This window comes from Ylistrum balloti, unplaced genomic scaffold (assembly GCF_031769215.1).
Source record: "Ylistrum balloti isolate Yb309-2 unplaced genomic scaffold, AGI_CSIRO_Ybal_v1 Utg369926, whole genome shotgun sequence".
Classification (NCBI taxonomy): Eukaryota; Metazoa; Mollusca; class Bivalvia; order Pectinida; family Pectinidae; genus Ylistrum; species Ylistrum balloti.
The window spans coordinates 398,804-424,119 of record NW_026782041.1 but is presented as its reverse complement, the minus strand read 5'-3'; the positions used below and the strand labels follow the sequence as shown (position 1 = coordinate 424,119).

The following is a 25,316-nucleotide window of genomic DNA, read 5'->3' as shown; positions in this document are numbered from 1 at the left end:
TGACAGAATCAGGCAGTCAGGGCTGAACTAACATGGATCCTGTTGATTATTTCGTCATTCTCTATATAACAACATACTCTACCCAGATATGGTAGGATATCTCTGACACTGTAGAATGATACAAATATATAGATAAAAGTATGTTCTTTGTTATCTGCCGCCCATGATAACGAGATACACACATCAACCATAACGACTAAACAGGTATATACAGACGTGTTCTATTTTACTTCCTCTATTGTATTAGGTATCAGTAAATGCACTACACCTTTGTTTTGATATGTTACAAACACATAGCAAAGAAATTTTGAGCTATTTACATCGAAGTTAGAATGGTCTAATGCAGCTCGCTTGTCATCCACGTCCACTACGCCCTCTCCATCGGTTGGTCCAAATTTACAGCTTTAAATCATCGATAACAGCCAGTGTCTTTTTTTATGTGAAATACGTTTTAAAGTAAAACCTAAACTTTGGTCTTGTTTGGTTAGAATGATTGAGTGTTGTTAAAGTAAAGCCGATTAAATTAATATAAAAGTTTAAACGGACAATCGTCGCTGTGTAGTGAAAGTGAAAGTACCATCGCGCCTCTCTTGGCTGAGATTTTATTTTCATACTTGTCTCAAAGGAATTGGAAATCAAGGATAAGACCTGCCCTTTACATCAGCGGATGCTGATAAGCATCATGATTACAATATCCTTGTTTTAAAATGTTCTATTTAAAGTAACATCGCTATTCTACTTTTCAAAGTGTTTACATGTCCCGACCGAGTCTATTCAGGATATGACTATACATTGGGTAGATGTTGACAACTGACAACTCCGGATTTGGAGGAATGCTGCTGTATAACGGTTATATAAAATCTTTATTTCTGCTACCACGATCAAACCTTTGTGTAATATTAATTTCGATATTGTCTAGTAGTTCTATAGTATAGCTTTGTAGGCGTTTTGTTACTCTGATTGGCCTAGCTTTACAAAGGGATGCCGTTGATGGAGAACGGAGAAGTCATGACCTTCCTGAACATCTGATCTAATTCTTTTGTCGATTTTAAGACTTTTACTGAAAATGTATCCTCTAATCCTGTATAACAAACCGATAACATTAGACCAATAAAACTAAAAGACAAAACATATATATATGAAGGGTTGTTTTCCAGGCGCCACGACAGGTAATTAGTTTTAAGTATGAAGTAAACTGTATTATAGCTTAATGTGTATCAGTGTCTTGCTCCAGACTTTGTTACTGCTTTATTTACTAAACTGACCGTGAAGAGTGTCAACGTGCTGTAATCCTGGTAAATACTATCCGCAAAATATTGCTTAGCACTGGAGGATGCCAGCTTTATTTCGTTGCAGTCTTAAATGTTTATATTCCTTCAAAGAAAAAAAAAGCAACAAAAAAAAACAAAAAAAAAAAAAAAACGATCCATTGTTGTACTTGATGAAAGTGTATGATCAACCATTCAAAACAGAGAAAGGGGTCTCAAACATTGAACCGGTTTATAAGTATTATATCATAGTTTCTGATAGATCGTCATACTCCAACCGACATATAGTTACTTACAGTGTGATCAAGGAATTTATCACGGAATAGTCACTGTTCCTTCAGGTTGGTAATGTCAATAGAATAGAAGTTCTTATAACAGCCCCTTCATCAGACAAATGACCAGTGTGGGGCGTACTATCACTGATGTACGTATTGTACGAGATCTACAGGGTCACCTTCATCAGACAAATGACCAGTGTGGGGCGTACTATCACTGATGTACGTATTGTACGAGATCTACAGGGTCACCTTCATCAGACAAATGACCAGTGTGGGGCGTATTATCACTGACTTACGTATTGTACGAGATCTACAGGGTCACCTTCATCAGACAAATGACCAGCGTGGACCGTACTGACACTGACGTACGTAGTGTCCGATATCAACACGGTCACCCTCATCAGACAAATGCAGTCATCGACACGTCACACTCTAATTTCCTACTGGTTGTGTTATAAGATGAAGGTGACCGTGTAGTCAGCGAAACGTCACACTCTAATCTTCTACTGGTAATGTTATATGATGAAGGTGACCGTGTAGTCAGCGAAACGTCACACTCTAATCTTCTACTGGTAATGTTATAAGATGAAGGTGACCGTATAGTCAGCGAAACGTCACACTTAAATATTCTACTGGTTATGTTATAAGATGAAGCTAACCGTGTAGTCATCGAAACGGCACACTCTAATCTTCTACTGGTTGTGTTATAAGATGAAGGTGACAGTGTAGTTATCGAAACGTCACACTCTAATCTTCTACTGGTTGTGTTATAAGATGTAGGTGACCGTGTAATCATCGAAACGTCACACTCTAATCTTCTACTGGTTGTGTTATAAGATGAAGGTGACCGTGTAGTCATCAAAACATCACATTCTACGTGGTTATAAGATTACACACTTGTAATATTTTACTGGTTATGTTATAAGATGAAGGTGACAGTGTAGTTATCGAAACGTCACACTCTAATCTTCTACTGGTTATGTTATAAGATGAAGGTGACAGTGTAGTTATCGAAACGTCACACTCTAATATTTTACTGGTTGTATTATGAGATAAGGTGACCATGTAGTCATCGAAACGTCACACTCTAATCTTCTACTGGTTGTGTTATTCTAAGATAAGGTGACCGTGTAGTCATCGAATCGTCACATTCTAATCTTCTATTGGTTGTGTTATAAGATGAAGATGTTTGATACATTTTTCTAACTTTTCAATATTGATTTCCCATCACGATCGTTTAAATATATATATATATAAAGTTCAAGATATCGATATTACGACCGAAACATTGAAGTCCTGTGAGATAATAATTGCGAGACTTTCCATTTCTGACTCATATTAACATCTCTTACGCTTATTTTAACAAACATACATTTAAATCGAGTTTTATGTTTGGGTTATCCAAACAACTTTCTCCATCATATGACTGAACATAAGGTATCGCCATTGTGACGTTAATGTGTAGATATATTTACCTCGAAAATTCGATAATAATCTCCGTCATCCATTGATCTGTAGCGTGACTTCTGTTATTTTCTCATTTCTATTCAAGTTCATATGAGAAAATAAATGTCTTGACATGAAATAAAACATATTTCCATGTTGATTAATATATATTCATATTTCATTTTCTCGGATTTTTGCTTTTAAACAGACATTATGATGTCATTAGATACGTGAATTGAAATAACAATACAAAACAAATAAAACACCCACAGACCTCGAATAATAACTGCAACACCCGTCAAAAGATTTCACAAAGAGACACAAGTAAATGTCACCTTTTAACATAGTCATATATGGAATTAAACTGTAACAAACATCTGTTTCGTCCTTCTAGAGACTCGAGAAGTGCAAATAAATCTGTCATTGTTATTGCCAAACAAAATGAAATGTTGGAAAGAGAATTTTATGAGTATAGCACTAGAATACTTATCGACTATATGTGTCTGTAATCTTACATTACATATTATCGATTATAGATGCCTTCATAATCCAACATTACGGCTATCAAATGTAGATGAGTTTATAACCATTCACGCCTGTTGGTATATCATAACCAAACAATGTCGATTATCGACTGTAAATTTCTTCATTACTTACTTACGTCATTCCGGTTATCTTCATACATAAACATTCACCATTAGCGCCCATAGCAATCTTCATACACAAACATTCACCATTACCGCCCATAGCAATCTTCATACATAAACATTCACCATTACCGCCCATAGCAATATTCATACATAAACATTCACCATTACCGCCCATAGCAATCTTCATACACAAACATTCACCATTAGCGCCCATAGCAATATTCATACACAAACATTCACCATTACCGCCCATAGCAATCTTCATACACAAACATTCACCATTACCGCCCATAGCAATATTCATACACAAACATTCACCATTACCGCCCATAGCAATATTCATACATAAACATTCAACCACCATTACCGCCCATAGCAATCTTCATACATAAACATTCACCATTAGCGCCCATAGCAATCTTCATACATAAACATTCACCATTACCGCCCATAGCAATCTTCATAACCAAACATTCACCATTACCGCCCATAGCAATCTTCATAACCAAACATTCACCATTACCGCCCATAGCAATCTTCATACATAAACATTCACCATTACCGCCCATAGCAATATTCATACATAAACATTCACCATTACCGCCCATAGCAATCTTCATACATAAACATTCACCATTAGCGCCCATAGCAATATTCATACACAAACATTCACCATTACCGCCCATAGCAATCTTCATACACAAACATTCACCATTACCGCCCATAGCCCATAGCAATATTCATACACAAACATTCACCATTACCGCCCATAGCAATATTCATACACAAACATTCACCATTACCGCCCATAGCAATCTTCATACACAAACATTCACCATTACCGCCCATAGCAATATTCATACACAAACATTCACCATTACCGCCCATAGCAATATTCATACACAAACATTCACCATTACCGCCCATAGCAATCTTCATACACAAACATTCACCATTACCGCCCATAGCAATATTCATACACAAACATTCACCATTACCGCCCATAGCAATCTTCATACACAAACATTCACCATTACCGCCCATAGCAATCTTCATACACAAACATTCACCATTACCGCCCATAGCAATATTCATACACAAACATTCACCATTACCGCCCATAGCAATATAACCAAACATTCACCATTAACATTCAAACATTCACCATTACCATTAGCGCCCATAGCAATATTCATAACCAAACATTCACCATTACCGCCCATAGCAATATTCATAACCAAACATTCACCATTACCGCCCATAGCAATCTTCATACACAAACATTCACCATTACCGCCCATAGCAATATTCATAGCCAAACATTCACTATTACCGCCCATAGCAATCTCCATACACAAACATTCACCATTACCGCCCATAGCAATATTCATAACCAAACATTCACTATTACCGCCCATAGCAATATTCATACACAAGCAATATTCATACACAAACCGCCCATAGCAATCTTCATACACAAACATTCATAGCAATATTCATAACATTACCGCCAAAATCTTCATACACAAACATTCACCATTACCGCCCATAGCAATATTCATACATAAACATTCACCATTACCGCCCATAGCAATCTTCATACACAAACATTCACCATTACCGCCCATAGCAATATTCATACACAAACATTCACCATTACCGCCCATAGCAATCTTCATAACCAAACATTCACTATTACCGCCCATAGCAATATTCATACACCATTACCGCCCATAGCAATACACATTCACATTCACATAGCAATATACAAACATACATTCACCATTACCGCCCATAGCAATATTCATTACCGCCCATAAATATTCATAACCAAACATTCACCATTACCCCAAACATTCACCATTACCGCCCATAGCAATCTTCATACACAAACATTCACCATTACCGCCCATAGCAATATTCATAACCAAACATTCACTATTACCGCCCATAGCAATATTCATACATAAACATTCACCATTACCGCCCATAGCAATCTTCATACACAAACATTCACCATTACCGCCCATAGCAATATTCATAACCAAACATTCACTATTACCGCCCATAGCAATATTCATAACCAAACATTCACCATTACCGCCCATGGCAATCTTCATACACAAACATTCACCATTACCGCCCATAGCAATATTCATACACAAACATTCACCATTACCGCCCATAGCAATATTCATAACCAAACATTCACCATTACCGCCCATAGCAATATTCATACATAAACATTCACCATTACCGCCCATAGCAATATTCATAGCCAAATATTCACCATTACCGCCCATAGCAATATTCATACATAAACATTCACCATTACCGCCCATAGCAATATTCATACACAAACATTCACCATTAGCGCCCATAGCAATATTCATACACAAACATTCACCATTACCGCCCATAGCAATATTCATAACCAAACATTCACCAAAATCACGTTATGTTAACACTGGTTTATTTATAAAATGTAGATGAAAACATATCTTGAAACATTTGCTCGTTAGACTATTTCGTTGTCAGATGCGTTGTTGTTGACACCCAAGTGGTGCCACCTACATTTTAAGCTTCAAAGATTGTACAAAAGACACACCAGTGAATAGCGCCTTTTAATACAATTTTAGAATGACTTTTCGATTGTCATTAGTTTTCTAAATGTTTTATGAAATATCACATGTAAATGTAGGGATTTCTATTTTTCTGGATCTTGTCGTAACTTTGACTTTATATTCTTCAGATTTGCTTTAGAAAACATCTCACTTATAAATGACTTTACCAAGGCGAATATGGCTGAATTATTTATCTCAAAAACACTCCGTACTTGGCGTTTCCGTCAAGTTTGCAAGGTATTGAGAAATGTTCAAATTGATGCCCAAATCTCTGGCAACGTTTGACACTTGGCAGATAGATTTGATAACTATTTCCTTTTGTTTTGCAGTAAAGAGACTGAAGATGCTTGGCTCCGTCTGTTTCCGGGCAATTCGGTGGGCATTCCCTTCCTTGTTGACTAATGTACACCACATGTCCTTCGGCTCCACATGTATGTCAAGGAACCGAACAATTCTCAACAGTTCATGCACAAGGTCTTCCTTCAGACTCTCATACACAAGAATCATAGAATCCCGTTTGAAGTACTTTAACCAGAATATGTAACTATCTCTCCACAATAGAAGTTTTTCGTCCACGTGCATCGTCCACTCTGAAATCACAAACACATTTACGTAAACTAGTAAAAAAGGATAAATTATGGGCATAAATTGATATGATAACTGAAGACAAAAAAAGGAGGTACCTAAAGTTGGAGAGTAGAAATCTAAAAGCTACAGTACACTAACTGTAATATAGTGACATGTTAATGACCCGAGTCATGCAACAAGCTTGTTGTTGGCAATATTGCACTGGGAAAATAAATTTTATTTGTGTATTAAATGTATCTATACGATTTTCGTGGATAATACTTTACCATTTTGAAATCCTATGTTTTGTAAAGTTTCATTATGTTTGGGGTATTTCATTGTTTCCAAAGTCACCAATGGACTTTTAGGTATGCTATTTACAACAATAAGGATATTACTTATTACTCAGTTTTAACCTTTTTTCTTAACTTAATTTTTTTATTATTTATATGGTCTGAAGAAAAATTCCAATCTTTCGCAACCGTAAAGAAGAAAAAAACAGTAGATATTACGATACCTTTTTATAGAGACATCAGAATTTCTGGATATTGAACCACATGTCTGTTATAAATGGTGAATATTAACGGAGATACTGAAAGCACGTTTTCGTTAGAGATGTTAAATACATGATTAAATGGAAGTTGGCGAATTCTTACTTGTACATCAAACAATTGTCTGACGTTCAGAGACTGTAGAATAAAGCGGAACAATAAATTTATGATTGTTTGTTAAAATATCTGCACAGGTAAGGACACATGGAAAATTGTATAAAAGTCTCACAATAAACGATAGTTTTGTAACAGACTTTACAACATAAACGATAGTTTTGTAACAGACTTTACAACATAAACGTTAGTTTTGTTACAGACTTTACAACATAAACGATAGTTTTGTAACAGACTTTACAACATACTTGGTGACAGAAACAATGTTATGTTGTATAAAAACATACATTTTGTAACAGATATTACCATACACTTGATGATAGACGATAGTTTTGTAACAGACTTTACAACATACTTGGTGACAGAAACAATGTTATGTTGTATAAAAGACAAATTAACGATAGTTTGTTACAGATATTACAACATACTTGGAGACAGAAACAATGTTGTGCTGTATAAAAACAAATAAACGATAATTTTGTAACAGATATTACCATACACTTGATGATAGAAACAATGTTGTGCTGTATAAAAGACAAATTAACGATAGTTTGTTACAGATATTACCATACACTTGATGATAGAAACAATGTTGTGTTGTATAAAAGACAAATTAACGATAGTTTGTTACAGATATTACAACATACTTGGAGACAGAAACAATGTTGTGTTGTATAAAAGACAAATTAACGATAGTTTGTTACAGATATTACAACATACTTGGTGACAGAAACAATGTTGTGTTGTATAAAAGACAAATTAACGATAGTTTGTTACAGATATTACCACATACTTGGTGACAGAAACAATGTTATGTTGTATAAAAGACAAATTAACGATAGTTTGTTACAGATATTACAACATACTTGGTGACAGAAACAATGTTGTGTTGTATAAAAACAAATAAACGATATCTTTGTTACAGATATAACCACATACTTGGTGACAGAAACAATGTTGTGTTGTATAAAAGACAAATTAACGATAGTTTGTTACAGATATTTTAAAACATGTGCTGTCGATGCTGACAATCTTTCCTTTTATTTTTTCAACATACTACAAATGCAAAATGTAGAAAAAGACATTTAGAGATAAACCTGCTTATGAGATTGCTTAATTATTTGTTTACATTGTTTACCATTTTTATAGTAAAACTAATATGAGATTAACTTAAGTACTCTACCTGTGAGCTGATGAACTATGTACTATACCTGTGAGCTGATGAACTAAGTACTCTACCTGTGAAGCTGATGAACTATGTACTATACCTGTGAGCTGATAAACTAAGTACTCTACCTGTGAGCTGATAAACTAAGTACTCTACCTGTAAGCTGATGAACCAAGTACTATACCTGTGAGCTGATGAACCAAGTACTATACCTGTGAGCTGATGAACTAAGTACTCTACCTGTGAGCTGATGAACTAAGTACTATACCTGTGAGCTGATGAACTAAGTACTCTACCTGTAAGCTGATGAACTAAGTACTATAACTGTAAGCTGATGAACTAAGTACTCTACCTGTAAGCTGATGAACTAAGTACTATACCTGTGAGCTGATGAACTAAGTACTATACCTGTGAGCTGATGAACTAAGTACTATACCTGTGAGCTGATGAATTAAGTACTCTACCTGTGAGGTGATGAAGTAAGTACTATACCTGTGAGCTGATGAACTAAGTACACTACCTGTAAGCTGATGAACCAAGTACTATACCTGTGAGCTGATGAACTAAGTACTATACCTGTAAGCTGATGAACTAAGTACTATACCTGTGAGCTGATGAACTAAGTACTCTACCTGTGAGCTGATGAACTAAGTACTATACCTGTGAGCTGATGAACTAAGCACTCTACCTGTAAGCTGATGAACTAAGTTCGGTATTTTTAAGCTGAAGATCTATGTACCTGTGATCTGTTGGATGAGATGTCTCGTCCAGGTATTTCCTGACGCAGGAAAACTCAGAAGAGCTGTACGAGAACTCGATTTTGCCGCCATAACACTCAGGGTTCTTAACTTGCACGTCTTATTTTTGAACTTTTTCTGCAGTCGTTCAAAATCAAACTTTGCATCAGATTTGACAAACTGGTTTTCTAGTTTTATAGAATGTATACCTGTTACATCAAAATCCTGGTGAGGCAACATCTCTGGATATGACACTCTATCGTTTACATATAGTGTTTTATAATATCCAGTAAAACTTATTTCTATCGCCACAAAACACAGAAACACAATCGAACCAATCAAACAGATCTTTTTCTGATAAAACATACTTGAGTTGTATCTTGTGTATGGACATGCATGCAAGCCTGTCACAGTGCGAACGCCCTTAATAACGTTGTAGATTTTATGCTTGAACGGAGACGTATAACAACCAACAATCGATTACATCAAACGTAGAACCGACCTGGAAATCTGGGATTAATGCACTTCCGTTTCAAGGTACAGCAAAGAGATACCAAGGCAACCGGGACTCAAGGATTTTCTTTGACAAAGGAATGAAAAATGGCATCAATTCAAATTTAGAATAAGATACAGTAGAGGGAAGCAATCAGTTAAGGATAAATGGAAGCCAGAAGGAAAACAATTCCGAAAGTAATTGTTTGGTGAGGAGGTATTGAAAGATTAGATGACTTAATCAGTGACCAACTGCTTTGAATTTATCCTTCTCGTATAATTGCGAAACATCATATGTAAGTCATGTCTGGACCTATAACAGGGCAGATTATTCAGGTTTTAACGATTTACTAGCGACAATAGATTGGGAAGAACTCATTTGTAATGCACCTTCTATTGATCGTGCAGTTGTAAATTTTACTACAAAGTAGTGAAGTAGCTAGTACTTATAATCCAAACTCCACAGTGACCATTCGTCCCTCTGACAAACCTTGGTTTGATATGGTTTTACGTAGACACTGTCGTATACGTGACAGACTTAAACAAAAAGTGAACTCCTACCGTCCAAGCGCCCTGAACATTGGTCAGCATACAAGAGTTTCAGAGATAGGGTAAATAATATAAAAAGAGAAAGCTAAGACTGATTTCTTTATTAATTCGAATCACATGTTTATACATCGAAACATGAAATTCTTGTGCTTTCTGGCAAATTCTTAACCGAATTTTTTTCTCGCCTCCTGCTAGTTCTGTTCCTCCTTTAGAATACATTATTGATGGCTTTCCAAAAGTGCCATAAAGTGACCGCGTCTTTTTCATCTACTAACAATTCTTATGTCATGTTACCAAACTCTCAGAAAATGAACAAACTCTCTTTCTAGCTTTGTCATACACGAAAAAAAGGTTTTGGTATTTTATCCATTCTTGACACAGGAAAGACTGTCCAGACAAGATTGACCATTGTATGCTGAAAGCAACAGCCAGGACAATTTGTAAGCCTCTTACTACGTTGTTTAACTGATCTATCAGAGATGCTGTTTTCCCATCGAAATGGAAAAAAACTCATGTTTTACCATTTTTACAAAAGGGAGATGCTCATATTCCTTACTGTAGACCAATTTCTTTATCAAGTTGTCTGTCTAAGTTATGGAAAGATGCGTGTTTAAGCATATTGTTAACTTTGCTAGACATAATAATATTTTTTTATAAGTATCAATTTGAATTCCTTCCAGGTCACTCCACAGTCTACCAGTTAATAGAACTGTATCATAATATTGTCTCTGCTGTTCTTAATAATGAATAGTCTTGTTCTTGTTTTTTATTGTGACTTGTAAAAAGCTTTTGACAAAGTCTGGCATAAAGGTCTTTTGTTGAAAGTTCGTCAGTATGTAACTGAAGGAAGGCTACTATCCTGGTTGGAAAAATATTTAAGAAACGGACAACAATCTGTTTTGTGTGGAAATAACGTTTCTTCTTTTAATTATATCACAGCAGGGCATGGTTTTCCCGGGGTTCTGTACTTGGGACCCTGCTGTTCCTGTTTTATATCAATAACTTAGCTGATCCCATGCAAATCTCTGTCAGACTTTTTGACGACGATTCCTCTCTTCAAAAATCGTCTGCCAATTTAAATGAAATCGAGCAAACAATTAATGAGAATTCGCACCGTCTTCAAACTTGGTCTTGCCAATGGGTTATGCAGTTCAATCCTGCAAAGATTGGAACAGTTGTCTTCTCATCTAAACACATCACAGTCAAGCCAAATTTGGTATGCAAAGGTCAGCCGATTGGATTCAACGACTCACATCGTCATTTAGAAGTAAGTCTTAATAATAATTGCAAATGGGGAGGTCACATAAACCATTTGACCAAATCTTCTTAATCTCAATACTATATATGTATCATTTATACGACCTGTGTTTGAATATGCCTTGTGTGTTTTGGATGGATGTTCGGAACACTTGTCCGACTCCCTAGAAAATGTTCAGTTAGAAGCAGCTAGAATTGTCACTGGCCTCACATTCATTGCTTCTCGTGACTCTTTATATACTTAAACAGGTTGGAATCCACTCAAACATAGAAGAGAGGAATAAAACTTACCACATTCTACAAAATACATAACAAAACTATCAAGTCCCTCGAAGTCGTCTGGATATTATGAACAAGTCTTTTGTTCCGTCGTCTATAAATTTGTGAAATAATTTAGACAATTCTACTAAATCGGCTGTATCACTAAAACATTTAGAACCAAACTATCCCGCATACACTCTTCAGTTCATGATTATTGACACTGTAATAGTCGATACCTCACTGTTATACATGACCGCATTAGACATTACTGTAGTGGCTTCAGTTCAGATTTATATAGGGTAGGTATTTGTCAACCCCCGAATTGTCCCTGTGGTGAGGGTATTGAAGACGTAAGTCATTATTTCCTTACATGTTCATTACTTTCTAATTACAGAACTGTATTGTTTGATACTTTGTATGCTTTAGACGTAGATGTTCATATAGAAACTATTTCATGCGGCGACAGTGAATTTTACTCGTATGAAACTAATTGTAATATTGTTAGATCTGTTCAAACGTTTATAAAACAAAGCGTTTTAATGCTACCTGATTCTGAAATGTTTGTAGTCGGCACTGAATTGGTATAAAGCCTATTTGATATATTTTTCTCTTCTATTCTTTCTATCATATCTTCTCATTTTTTGACAAGATCTTTTACACATACAAGTGTACGTCTTCAACTTTCATATTGACATATTATAGTATAAATATGTGTCACGTGCAGTATATTAATTATTTGTAATTTTATGTATGGAGAAGAGTTCATAAGTTTCTAGAAGTTGTCTCTTATCCATTTATCTGCTGCTGATGATAAAATATGTTTACATTAAAATAAGTTAGTCTAGATAGTAATGACATGCAAAATATAACAATATAGACATGTTCTTTGCGAAACCAGTTCAGCAAGTTTATTTCTTTTTATAGGACCCCCGCCCCTACACACACACACACACACACACACCCTAATTAGCCGAATGAGTGATATAGATATTAGTGAACGTCTACAACAGCATTCTGAATTCTTTTATTTGATTTCAATTACGTTTATACAACAACACAAAAAGGATTACTCGTATATGCCGGTAAATTTCGAAAATAAGTTTGTCAGTGTAAACTCTACTTGTTTTGATAGTGCTGAAATTTTCAATGGTTTATTATACCACAGACGTATATATGTCTCTGATTATACATACAACCATGCTGAAGTTTGGTGGTTTTTGTAAGTGTCAAAACATCTACCCTTCAGGAAAATCATCTCCTCTCTAGAACACGCGAACTGAGACATATTTCAGTTACTATATGATCGCATGTTTTTATAAATCTAGGCTCGCTCTGAAAATGGAGAAATGAAGCAATGAAAACATGCTTTCTTGGACTTGGATATGTAACTTGTATTGATAATATTTCTTAATCTACGGCTATTTTTTTCTTACAACATTTATCTGACTTTTTCGCAATCGAACTACTAGTGAAATTTTATTGCCAGCATCTAGTTCGCACTCGGACTAAAATATATCTAAATCCGATTTTGAAACACTAACTGGATGTCTTTTTCATATTACATGTATTGAACATTATGAAAAATCTTGAAAGTTTAGTTTTATATCGAACTCACCGTAACGTCTGATATTGCCAAACGAACGCGCCCAATATAACCTTTCAACATTCAACATGGTGAAAAGATCGGAAGACATCCTTGTTGAAAAATGGGACAAATGTATTGTGGATGTTGCACTGAAGACAAGTAAGAATCCTGACTTTCGTTTACTTTTAACTATCATTACAACGTTGATTTTTCATGGAATGTATACTTTTCTGACAAACATTTTGACATGGTTCCGTGCAGGGTCACCTGTTTTGACGGATTCTAGGTTATAGACACGGTCTTCATGTCCAAATTATGATGATAGCATAAAGCAATTTGATTCCCAATTTGTCCTAGCAAATTTCAATGTTTTTAACGTAATTGTTGCTACCATTATAACTGCATCTGGGAGGCCGTTACATATGACAACAACTCTGAATCCTAAGAGAATGTTTGTGAATGTCCCAGCGGCAATGTTGCCATTCTCAGTGTCTGTGAATGGCCCCTCGTTGATGAAAATGACGTCCGTATTACCTTGACAGTTATTGGAGTTCGTGTTGGAAATTGTCCACGTTCTCTGTTATATTAAGGGCGATGGTAGTATTTATATCTGTAGTCCATTCACACCAGACCGAAAATTTCTGTCTCGAAAATGATAATTTCATGACATGTTAGTATTCATATTTACTATGGTGTTATTGGTATTTACATTTTTATTGACTCTCGGTTTAGAAATTTTCTGTCTATATTTACACCTACGTAGAAGCGGGTTAGTGTATACGCACAGTCTAGATCTGTCTTTCAGTTGGCAGTACATGCTTCTTTGGCTCAGTTGATAGAGCTGGTCAGTTATCACGCCAGAGACCTTAGTTCGATTCCTTGCCGGAGCACTTGACAGAAATGTGTATTTTCCTTGGTTTTTCCATACATGTAACAAAAGCAGCAGAATACAGTATTCTTTGTGGTATTTTTTGTGGTTACTCCACAACACTATTTCTACAAGTTTGATGAGACTGGTTAGAGAGAGATATACATCCAGTGAGTTCCAGAGGGAGTGCTAGTGACAAACTCAATCATCACAGTCCTGAAAATCATAATCACTTCCACAATAATAAATAACAGAAACATTATACACTTTTAGGTCCCGATTTGAGTGTAAATCATAGTATACAAGGACTACTTATATGTTTATGTCTGTGTAGTAGAATTAAATACTTGGCAACGTCACTTTAGGTATAGCGACCATATATATGTAACTCAGATGGTTTAAAGGAGAATGTATGTACAACTGTACCTGATCTGAGTTATACAGTCATTTTACAATGTGATTGGTTGAAGACAGACACTGCTGCAGTTTTTGGATGATTAGAAGTGTTGACACTGAAGTGTTTTTCTCCTGTTTTGCATGTAAGCCTTTTTGCTATGAATGGAGACAACTTGTCTATTTTACTCTGATGTTGTGTTAGTTCTATACAAGTTACCTATATTTTATACAAATGTGACATTTACATTTTACAGAGATGTAGATGAAAATTATGTTACTTTGTGGTTTTTGTCCTTCAGTATCTGGGGCAACAATTGGAGGAATATTATCACTAACAAAATTTGGAAGAACTAAAGGTAAGAAGGGCTATATGTATGTGCCAGTAAATCACTTGTACATTTCCTTTTTTATTTCATAATTTTACAGATCTGATGTTGTCAATGATAAACAAATATTTTACTCTTTTGAGACACAGTGTTTTTCTCCTTGTACTCCTTCAGGCAGAGATCTGTCCTTTCTAATTACAATATTATAAGATAATTGATTTTTATTTTTCGTAATATATCAGTGTTTTCTTCATGCTGTTTCCAAATTCTATCATTTCTTGCATAAAAAAAAAAAACCAAAACATTAAATGATTACTTTTTACATTTTTTCTTCTTTTTTTTTTCTTAAACAGGTGGGACCAGGTGGTCATTGTTGTTCTTCACTGGTGTAGGATTAGGGATGGGCATGGCCAACTGTAACAATGAATTTAAATATACAAACCTCATGAAGCTGAAACAGGTGAGACGACTTTGGAATTGTTTTACTTTGCAGGTGCTGTACAATGTTCAGTGGTTTTCGCATTCTTAAGTCACCTGAGAAAAATTCTCGTGGTGACCTGTTGCAATCACCTTTGTCCGGCATCGTACGTCTATAAACAATTTAACATTTTTGACTTCTGCTCAAGGACTCCTGAAATGATTTCATTGAAATTTTACAGAAACCTTCCCTGGCCTAAGATGAACCAACATAATGAAATATACAGTCCCCACTCAACAGGGGCCTGAGAAAAGGGTCAAATTTACTAAAATTTAAAAAATCTTGTGCTCAAGACCCAGGTATGGTAGAATCAAATGCTCTTCCTGGATGGAACCATCTTAAGGTGCTTTACCAAAATTGTGAATTTCATGGCCCTAGGATCTCACATTTTCCTGTGGCGAAGGGGTAAAGTTTACTGTCGTTTGTATAGGAAAACTAGATTTTTGAACATAATTAGTTTAATTTCATTGGAAACATTTCAAACTAAGTTAGAATAATAAGTGAAGGATGACAGCCTGATGGCATGCACATATTGATCCTGGTTGACCCCCAGGGGCTGATGGGTTGGTCCAAAAGGGGTCAAATTGATTCAGACTTCCAAAATCTTCTTCTCAACACCTAGATTCTGTAGAATCATATGCTCTTTAAAATATGGAAGTGTGTTATGGTGCTTAACCACAAACTGGAAATAACTTTGTAAGAATTATTAGTATAGGATGACAGTTTTGATGGTATGTATGTATTGACACTGACTAACTATCAGCTACTTATCCTTTAACCTTTATATTGTAAACCTTTGGTCAGTTTGAACAAATTGATTAAATATTGCTGAATCTGTTCCATTCATACAAAATTATGTTTGTTGAAATAAATTAGACTTTGAACGGTCAGGGTCGACTTTAACCAAACTCATGACAAAGTGTCTTAAAAGTGTCCTTTCAAGGTAGGAAACTACTGGTTTCTGAGGGGAAGGGAAGGGCAATTAAAAAATTGTTACCTTTTGAAACTCTTATTGTACTGTGATTCATGTTAATCGACTGTTTGGAAATCACAGGTTTCATTTTAATCTTAAGTGACATGTATGTGTATCATCTGATGCTGTCAATTGCTTATGATAGTCCTGTACAGCTGCTACTCACAGTGTTTAACATCAATGTGAGCGATATGTTTGAACAATTCAAAATGGAAGTGAAGCAAACTGGAGAGGGTTCAAACTATCACTGGACAGAAAACGATTGTTTTTATTAAAAAATCTTGTGTTTGAACTATGGGCCTATTTGAACTGACCAGAGGTTTACTGTATTCAATATCTCAGCTTATCTCAGGTGACCGTCAGAGCCACTAGACCTCTTGTTATATCGATAAAGGTATTGGTTGCTGGAGTTGAAGTTGAAAAAAAATCACAAAACAGTTCAAATTATTTAAGCAAAAAACCTAAATTTAGGAAAGAATACACATCAGATCATGTTGAAATTCCCCATGACAATTTTTTAAGTATAACTGATAAAAGTTTTGAATGAGACAGTTTAAGGATGTTTTATAATAGTGATTTTCTCTGTTTGCAGGACCCCGAAAAGTCATAGTGACAGTTTGATTTAGAAGCGACGTCAATTTAATGGAGTGATAAAAAGAAGAGTTGTGAGGTCTGCGTTTGTAGGGAGAAAGGACAGAATTAATTTCAAAGTGAATGAACTGTCATCAGTGGACCTAGTTACATTTTTAAGCAGGAGTTATTTCCCTTGGGTAAGAGAGTGTGAAAACAATCTTGATTTATCTAAGAAAAGAGGCCTGCTTGAAAATGATTACTGGACATTATCAAAATTGGGAGGAAAAGTTAAAAAATGTACAATATATTGATTATATTATTCACATTGTATGATAAAATAATCATTATACAAAACATATTTCGAGTACTTTGAGTGATGCAGGTACTAATGCACTTGTGTTAAGATCATGACCAACTAATCCTGTTTTCACTGTTTAAATGTAGATCTTAACAATGTAAAGTGTTATGACATAATGTCTGTGTGACTAATGATACGTAAGTTTGGTTTCTCTGAGGTGTGAAAAGTCCAGTTTATATGAATCTTCTCATTTCTGGATTTGAATTTCATCTTGTAATCAACCAACAAAATTTCAAAAGATTAAACTTTTGAATGAAATCGAAATTTTTGAAATTGAAATGTGTAGAAAATAGTGCTGTTCTCATATTTACATTGACTATATACAGACACCAGTTTGTAGTTTGTGCTTATTTCTACTTACAAGCTTTTGTTTTCCTACAGGATATGTTGTGTTTTATTTAGAATTTGAGATATTGGTAGGGAAATGAAAACATTGTTGATATGAGAACCGCTCCAAAAATTGTAACATTATGATATTTAGAAAAGAGGGGGGGGGGGGGAATAAAAAACAGTCACAGTAAGATAGCAATTATCTTTTGCAATGAAAGTTACAGAGTCAAAGGAAGCACACAAATGTAAATTATTTAGCCTTGTATTTTATTGTGGCCAATAAAGACATATAGAAGTGTTTGTTTTTGCATGTTTTTATTAGCCCAATCATCATCAGATGGTGGACACTCAAATCGCTTAGCATCTGTCATCCGTCAGTAAGTCCTTAAACAATTCTTGTTTTCACTCTTTCTTAAGAAGTACAGGATGGGTCTTTTTCAAATTTCATATGTAAGCTTCCCTTGCCCCTAGTTGTGCTTTGTCACATTTTCAGACTGATCTGAAGAACAAAATGGCTGACAGGCAGCCATCTTGGATTTTGGCAGTAATGGATTGGTTTCACTCTTTCAAGAAAAATTCTCAATGTATCCTCAAATTTTTAATGCAGGGAAATAGAGACAGGTAGTGGGAGGCTCCACTTGGTGAAACTGTCTGAGGGAAATTATCTAGAGTGTTTAGTCTGTCTCTTCGTGTAACAGGGTGCATTCACCGTTTCTCCAGAATCAGCATTTGATCACGTGGTTAAAAGTATTTCTAAATCCTGGTTTACAAACTTTTAAATAAATAATCTGATGAAAATAACAATGTTTTATACCCAACTGATAAGATAAATCATAGTTGATACCAATGTCTGAGAAAGATCAAGATTGAATGATAACTCGTTCAGTAATAGACTCCATTCTCGAGAATTAACATTCCTGATATAATGACACCAGTATTATCTCGTATCGATAACATATGGAATGTCATTAAAGTCTTGTTGTCGGCAAATTGCCAAGAGGGTAAATCGTCAAGAGGGTAAATCGTCAAGTGGGTAAATCGTCAAGTGGGCAAATCGTCAAGAGGGCAAATCGCCAAGAGGGCAAAATGCCAAGAGGGTAAATTGTCAAGAGGGCAAATCGTCAAGAGGGCAAATTGCCAAGAGGATAAATTGTCAAGAGGTTAAATCGTCAAGAGGGTAAATCGTCAAGGGGGAAAATCGTCAAGACGGTAAATCGTCACGTGGGTAAATTGTCAAGAGGGTAAATTGTCAAGTGGGTAAATCGTCAAGTGGGCAAATCGTCAAGACGTCAAATCGCCAAGAGGGCAAAATGCCAAGAGGGTAAATTGTCAAGAGGCAAATCGTCAAGAGGAAAAGGTCAAATTGCCAAGAGGGCAAATCGTTAAGAGGGCAAATCGTCAAGAGGGCAAATCGTCAAACATTTCATGCCTATTCTACCACTGCTCTACACGGAACACATAAAATATTATTTTGTCCGAAGCTTCTTAGGATCACCCAGATTACGTTACATTATGCTTTTTGAAACTAAACTATAAATTAATTCCTCTGAAAAAACATGAATATTGGATCGAAAATATTGGCTATTTGTTAGATTTCAACAAGTCGAGAACATTAAAATTTTTTCTTTGTTTCAACAAGCCGAGGACAATAAAGTTTTTCTTTTTTTCAACAAGCCGAGGACAATAAAGTTTTCCTTTTTTTTTCAACAAGCCGAGGACAATGAAGTTTTCCTTTTTTTTCAACAAGCCGAGGACAATTAAGTTTTCCTTTGTTTAAGTATGTTAAATAAGGTGATGCATCACGTGTTAACTGCACCAGAGTATGTGTGTCGTATCGATATCAAGTTATATGAGAAAATAGCTTAGTATGATTTATTTAATACAAAAAACAGTACAACATCAGAAAGAATCACAAAGTTTTATTTACATACAGAAGAGCAATACGAAAGACTTAGACCACATGATACGACAAAGATGTACATGATGAAGCACGAGCTGCTGTGATATTAACAGAACTTACCCAAGATGTGGGTCTTAAATTCCAGAAACAATAATGGTACGTCCATCAGGACCAATCCGCCAAAAGTTAATGTTAGTAGAACTGCTCCCACATAACCCATAGCGGCCGAGGACTGGCGAGAGTCCTCAGCGCATGTGACCCTGCGGCGAGCAGACGACAGCGTTCTTCTATTCACTAATGTCGTCTTCTTTAAGTCGTCCAGCACCTTCTGCAGACCTACAGTGATGTTTACGTCATTGACAAAGTACTCGGGACAGGAACATTGTTTACATTGGTTGTTGTCATAACAACGTGTACCTAGAATGAAAAACAAAAGGGTTACAGGAATTTGTAACCACAATTGTACATGAACACAATTTGATATAAACTTAATCTTACAGAATTCATTTTGGAGTATGAACATTGAGATAACATCAAGACATGGATAGAGAATAAACAAACTTTTCATTTCGTTTCCATATCCTTGTGCTGATTTTGTTCTACCTCCTGTCTCACACATCGAACAGATTTATAACATAACATTATATCTTACCTCCTGTCTCACACATCGAACAGATTTGTAACATAACATTATATCTTACCTCCTGTCTCACACATCGAACAGATTTATAACATAACATTATATCTTACCTCCTGTCTCACACATCGAACAGATTTGTAACATAACACTATATCCTACTGTCTCACACACCCAACAGGTTTGTAACATAACATCATATCTAACCTCCTGTCTCACACATCGAACAGATTTGTGACATAACATTATATATCACTGTCTCACACATCGAACAGGTTTGTAACATAACAACATATCTCACCTCCTGACTCACACATCGAACAGATTTGTAACATAACATTATATATCACTGTCTCACACATCGAACAGGTTTGTAACATAACATCATATCTCACCTCCTGACTCACACATCGAACAGATTTGTAACATAACATTATATCTTACTGTCTCACACATCGAACAGGTTTATAACATAACATCATATCTCACCTCCTGTCTCACACATCGAACAGATTTATAACATAACATCATATCTTACCTCCTGTCTCACACATCGAACAGATTTATAACATAACATCATATCTCACCTCCTGTCTCACACATCGAACAGATTTATAACATAACATTATATCTTACTGTCTCACACATCGAACAGGTTTGTAACATAACACTATATCTTACTGTCTCACACATCGAACAGATTTGTAACATAACATCATATCTTACCTCCTGTCTCACACATCGAACAGATTTGTAACATAACACTATATCCTACTGTCTCACTCATCGAACAGATTTGTAACATAACATCATATCTTACTGTCTCACACATCGAACAGGTTTGTAACATAACATCATATCTTACTGTCTCACACATCGAACAGGTTTGTAACATAACATCATATCTCACCTCCTGACTCACACATCGAACAGATTTGTAACATAACATTATATCTTACTGTCTCACACATCGAACAGGTTTGTAACATAACATCATATCTTACCTCCTGTCTCACACATCGAACAGGTTTGTAACATAACATCATATCTTACCTCCTGTCTTACACATCGAACAGGTTTGTAACAAAACATCATATCTTACCTCCTGTCTTACACATCGAACAGATTTGTAACATAACACTATATCTTACTGTCTCACACATCGAACAGGTTTGTAACATAACATCATATCTTACCTCCTGTCTCACACATCGAACAGGTTTGTAACATAACATCATATCTTACTGTCTCACACATCGAACAGATTTGTAACATAACACTATATCTTACTGTCTCACACATCGAACAGGTTTGTAACATAACATCAAACAGATTTGTATATCTGTCTCACACATCGAACAGATTTGTAACATAACACTATATCTTACTGTCTCACACATCGAACAGGTTTGTAACATAACATCATATCTTACCTACTGTCGTACACATCGAACAGGTTTGTAACATAACATCATATCTTACTGTCTCACACATCGAACAGATTTGTAACATAACACTATATCTTACTGTCTCACACATCGAACAGGTTTGTAACTCTCACACATCGAACAGGTTTGTAACATAACATCATATCTTACTGTCTCACACATCGAACAGATTTGTAACATAACACTATATCTTACTGTCTCACACATCGAACAGGTTTGTAACATAACATCATATCTTACCTCCTGTCTCACACATCGAACAGGTTTGTAACATAACATCATATCTTACCTCCTGTCTCACACATCGAACAGGTTTGTAACATAACATCATATCTTACCTCCTGTCTCACACATCGAACAGGTTTGTAACATAACAACATATCTCACCTCCTGACTCACACATCGAACAGATTTGTAACATAACACTATATCCTACTGTCTCACACATCGAACAGGTTTGTAACATAACATCATATCTTACTGTCTCACACATCGAACAGATTTGTAACATAACACTATATCCTACTGTCTCACACATCGAACAGGTTTGTAACATAACATCATATCTTACCTCCTGTCTCACACATCGAACAGGTTTGTAACATAACATCATATCTTACCTCCTGTCTCACACATCGAACAGGTTTGTAACATAACATCATATCTTACCTCCTGTCTTACACATCGAACAGGTTTGTAACATAACATCATATCTTACCTCCTGTCTTACACATCGAACAGGTTTGTAACATAACATCATATCTTACCTCCTGTCTCACACATCGAACAGGTTTGTAACATAACATCATATCTTACCTCCTGTCTCACACATCGAACAGATGACTCTGTTAGGGGAGGGGATTGTATCACAGTATGAAGTTTCCCAGAATCCTGTATGATTTATAATCACGCACTCCTGACCATATTGTGTTCTGTTTAAACCATTGGTCCAATTCTGGGTATCTCCTAGTGACCTCGTGATTTCCCCACTAGTAATGTTTACTTTGTAGTCAAGGAAGGCAGTTTTTCTACAAAAACAATTAACATATCCTTAAAATGATTATGTCAATCAAAATGTATTCATGTTTGATTTTACCACAGTGTTAATAACAATGTTACAGAGGACGTAGCTATGACATTTCAACAGGAAATCGTTTTAAACAGTTTATAATCACAGTACAATCAACAACATTAAAAAAACTGGCTTATCCAAAAGATTTGATGCAAAAGCATCGTTTGACTCGACAATCAAATCGTCGGATATTTAATCATAAAGATTTGGCATTGATAACTTACCCGGCTGTGATTAATCTTGTCACGACCTGGTTAGCGTCGGTGTTTGGGATGATGGGTAACTGGCCTCCCCAATGTGAGCACACATCATAAGCCATTTTCTGATTATCTATATATCCAGCCTGAGCCCAGTAACAAATCACGTGACCATGGTGGTCGTATCGTTCTGCGTTCACAGGACACAATGACTGCGTGGTTGTTGTTTCGACCGTTGAAGATTGTAGAGTGATGGATGGAGTTGCAGACTGCGAAGTTGTACCCGTATATGTCCTGGTGGTTATATTTGTAGATGGTGTGTTAATGAGGGGATTCTGAAGTGGTGTATAAGTTGCCGTATTTGGTGTGTTAGTGACCGTATTTGTAGGTGGTGTGTTTGTGACCGTATTAGTAGGTGGTATGTTTGTGACCGTATTTGCAGGTGGTGTGTTAGTGGCCGTATTCGTAGGCGGTATGTTTGTGGCCGTATTTGTAGGTGGTGTGTTAGTGGCCGTAAAAGTAGGTGGTGTGTTAGTGGTCGTATTTGCAGGTGGTGTGTAAGTGGCCGTATTTGCAGGTGGTGTGTTAGTGGCCGTATATGTAGGTGGTGTGTTAATGGTCGTATTTGAAGGTGGTGTGTTAGTGGTCGTATTTGTAGGCGTTGTGTAAGTGGTCGTATTTGTAGGTGGTGTGTTAGTGGCCGTATATGTAGGTGGTATGCTAGTGGTCGTATTTGTAGGTGGTGTGTTAGTGGTCGTATTTGTAGGCGTTGTGTAAGTGGTCGTATTTGTAGGCGTTGTGTAAGTGGTCTTATTTGTAGGTGTGCTAGTGGTCGTATTTGAAGGTGGTGTGTTAGTGGTCGAATTTGTAGGCGTTGTGTTAGTGGTCGTATTTGTAGGTGGTTTATAAGTGGTTGTATTTGTAGGTGGTGTGTTAGTGGTCGTATTTGTAGGTGGTGTGTAAGTGGTCGTATTTGTAGGTGGTGTGTTAGTGGTCGTATTTGAAGGTGGTGTGATAGTGGTTGTATTTGTAGGCGTTGTGTTAGTGGCCGTATTTGTAGGTGATGTGTAATTGGTCGTATTTGAAGGTGGTGTGTAAGTGGTCGTATTTGTAGTTGGTTTATTAGTGGTCGTATTTGAAGGTGGTGTGATAGTGGTTGTATTTGTAGGCGTTGTGTTAGTGGCCGTATTTGTAGGTGATGTGTAATTGGTCGTATTTGAAGGTGGTGTGTAAGTGGTCGTATTTGTAGTTGGTTTGTTAGTGGTCGTATTTGTAGGTGGTGTGTTAGTGGCCGTATTTGTAGGTGGTGTGTAATTGGTCGTATTTGAAGGTGGTGTGTTAGTGGTCGTATTTGTAGGCGTTGTGTAAGTGGTCGTATTTGTAGGGGGTGTGTAAGTGGTCGTATTTGTAGGTGGTGTGTTAGTGGTCGTATTTGTAGGTGGTGTATTAGTGGTCGTATTTGAAGGTGGTGTGTTAGTTGCCGTATTTGTAGGCGTTGTGTAAGTGGTCGTATTTGTAGGGGGTATGTTAGTGGTCGTATTTATAGGCGTTGTGTAAGTGGTCGTATTTGTAGGGGGTATGTAAGTGGTCTTATTTGAAGGTGGTGTGTAAGTGGTCGTATTTGTAGGTGGTGTGTTAGTGGTCGTATTTGTAGGTGGTGTGTAAGTGGTCGTATTTGAAGGTGGTGTATAAGTGGTCGTATTTGAAGGTGGTGTGTTAGTGGTCGTATTTGTAGGTGGTGTGTTAGTGGTCGTATTTGTAGGTGGTGTATTAGTGGTCGTATTTGAAGGTGGTGTGATAGTGGTTGTATTTGTAGGCGTTGTGTTAGTGGCCGTATTTGTAGGTGATGTGTAATTGGTCGTATTTGAAGGTGGTGTGTAAGTGGTCGTTTTTGTAGGTGGTGTGTTAGTGGTCGTATTTGTAGGTGGTGTATTAGTGGTCGTATTTGAAGGTGGTGTGTTAGTGGCCGTATTTGTAGGTGGTGTGTAAGTGGTCGTATTTGAAGGTGGTGTGTTAGTGGTCGAATTTGTAGGTGGTGTGTTAGTGGTCGTATTTGTAGGTGGTGTATTAGTGGTCGTATTTGAAGGTGGTGTGTTAGTGGCCGTATTTGTAGGTGGTGTGTAAGTGGTCGTATTTGAAGGTGGTATGTTAGTGGTCGAATTTGTAGGTGGTGTGTTAGTGGTCGAATTTGTAGGTGGTATGTTAGTGGTCGA

At 36.3% G+C, this 25,316-nt stretch overlaps 3 protein-coding genes across 3 annotated transcripts; 1 reads left to right on the top strand and 2 right to left on the bottom strand.

Moving 5' to 3' along the window:
• Positions 1-4,356: 4,356 nt before the first annotated feature.
• LOC132546990 (uncharacterized) lies at positions 4,357-4,764 on the bottom strand. Its single transcript, XM_060210726.1, has one exon. The coding sequence runs from the start codon at positions 4,762-4,764 to the stop codon at positions 4,357-4,359; it is 408 nt and encodes a 135-aa protein (XP_060066709.1).
• A 722-nt stretch (positions 4,765-5,486) lies between these two features.
• Positions 5,487-6,074, bottom strand: LOC132546989 (uncharacterized). Its single transcript, XM_060210725.1, has one exon. The coding sequence runs from the start codon at positions 6,072-6,074 to the stop codon at positions 5,487-5,489; it is 588 nt and encodes a 195-aa protein (XP_060066708.1).
• Positions 6,075-13,618: 7,544 nt separating this feature from the next.
• On the top strand, positions 13,619-18,147 carry LOC132546973 (MICOS complex subunit Mic10-like). Its single transcript, XM_060210705.1, has 4 exons — positions 13,619-13,706; positions 15,111-15,167; positions 15,491-15,597; positions 17,181-18,147. The coding sequence occupies exons 1-4, from the start codon at positions 13,634-13,636 to the stop codon at positions 17,196-17,198; spliced, it is 255 nt and encodes an 84-aa protein (XP_060066688.1). The 5' UTR covers positions 13,619-13,633; the 3' UTR covers positions 17,199-18,147.
• Positions 18,148-25,316: the final 7,169 nt, after the last annotated feature.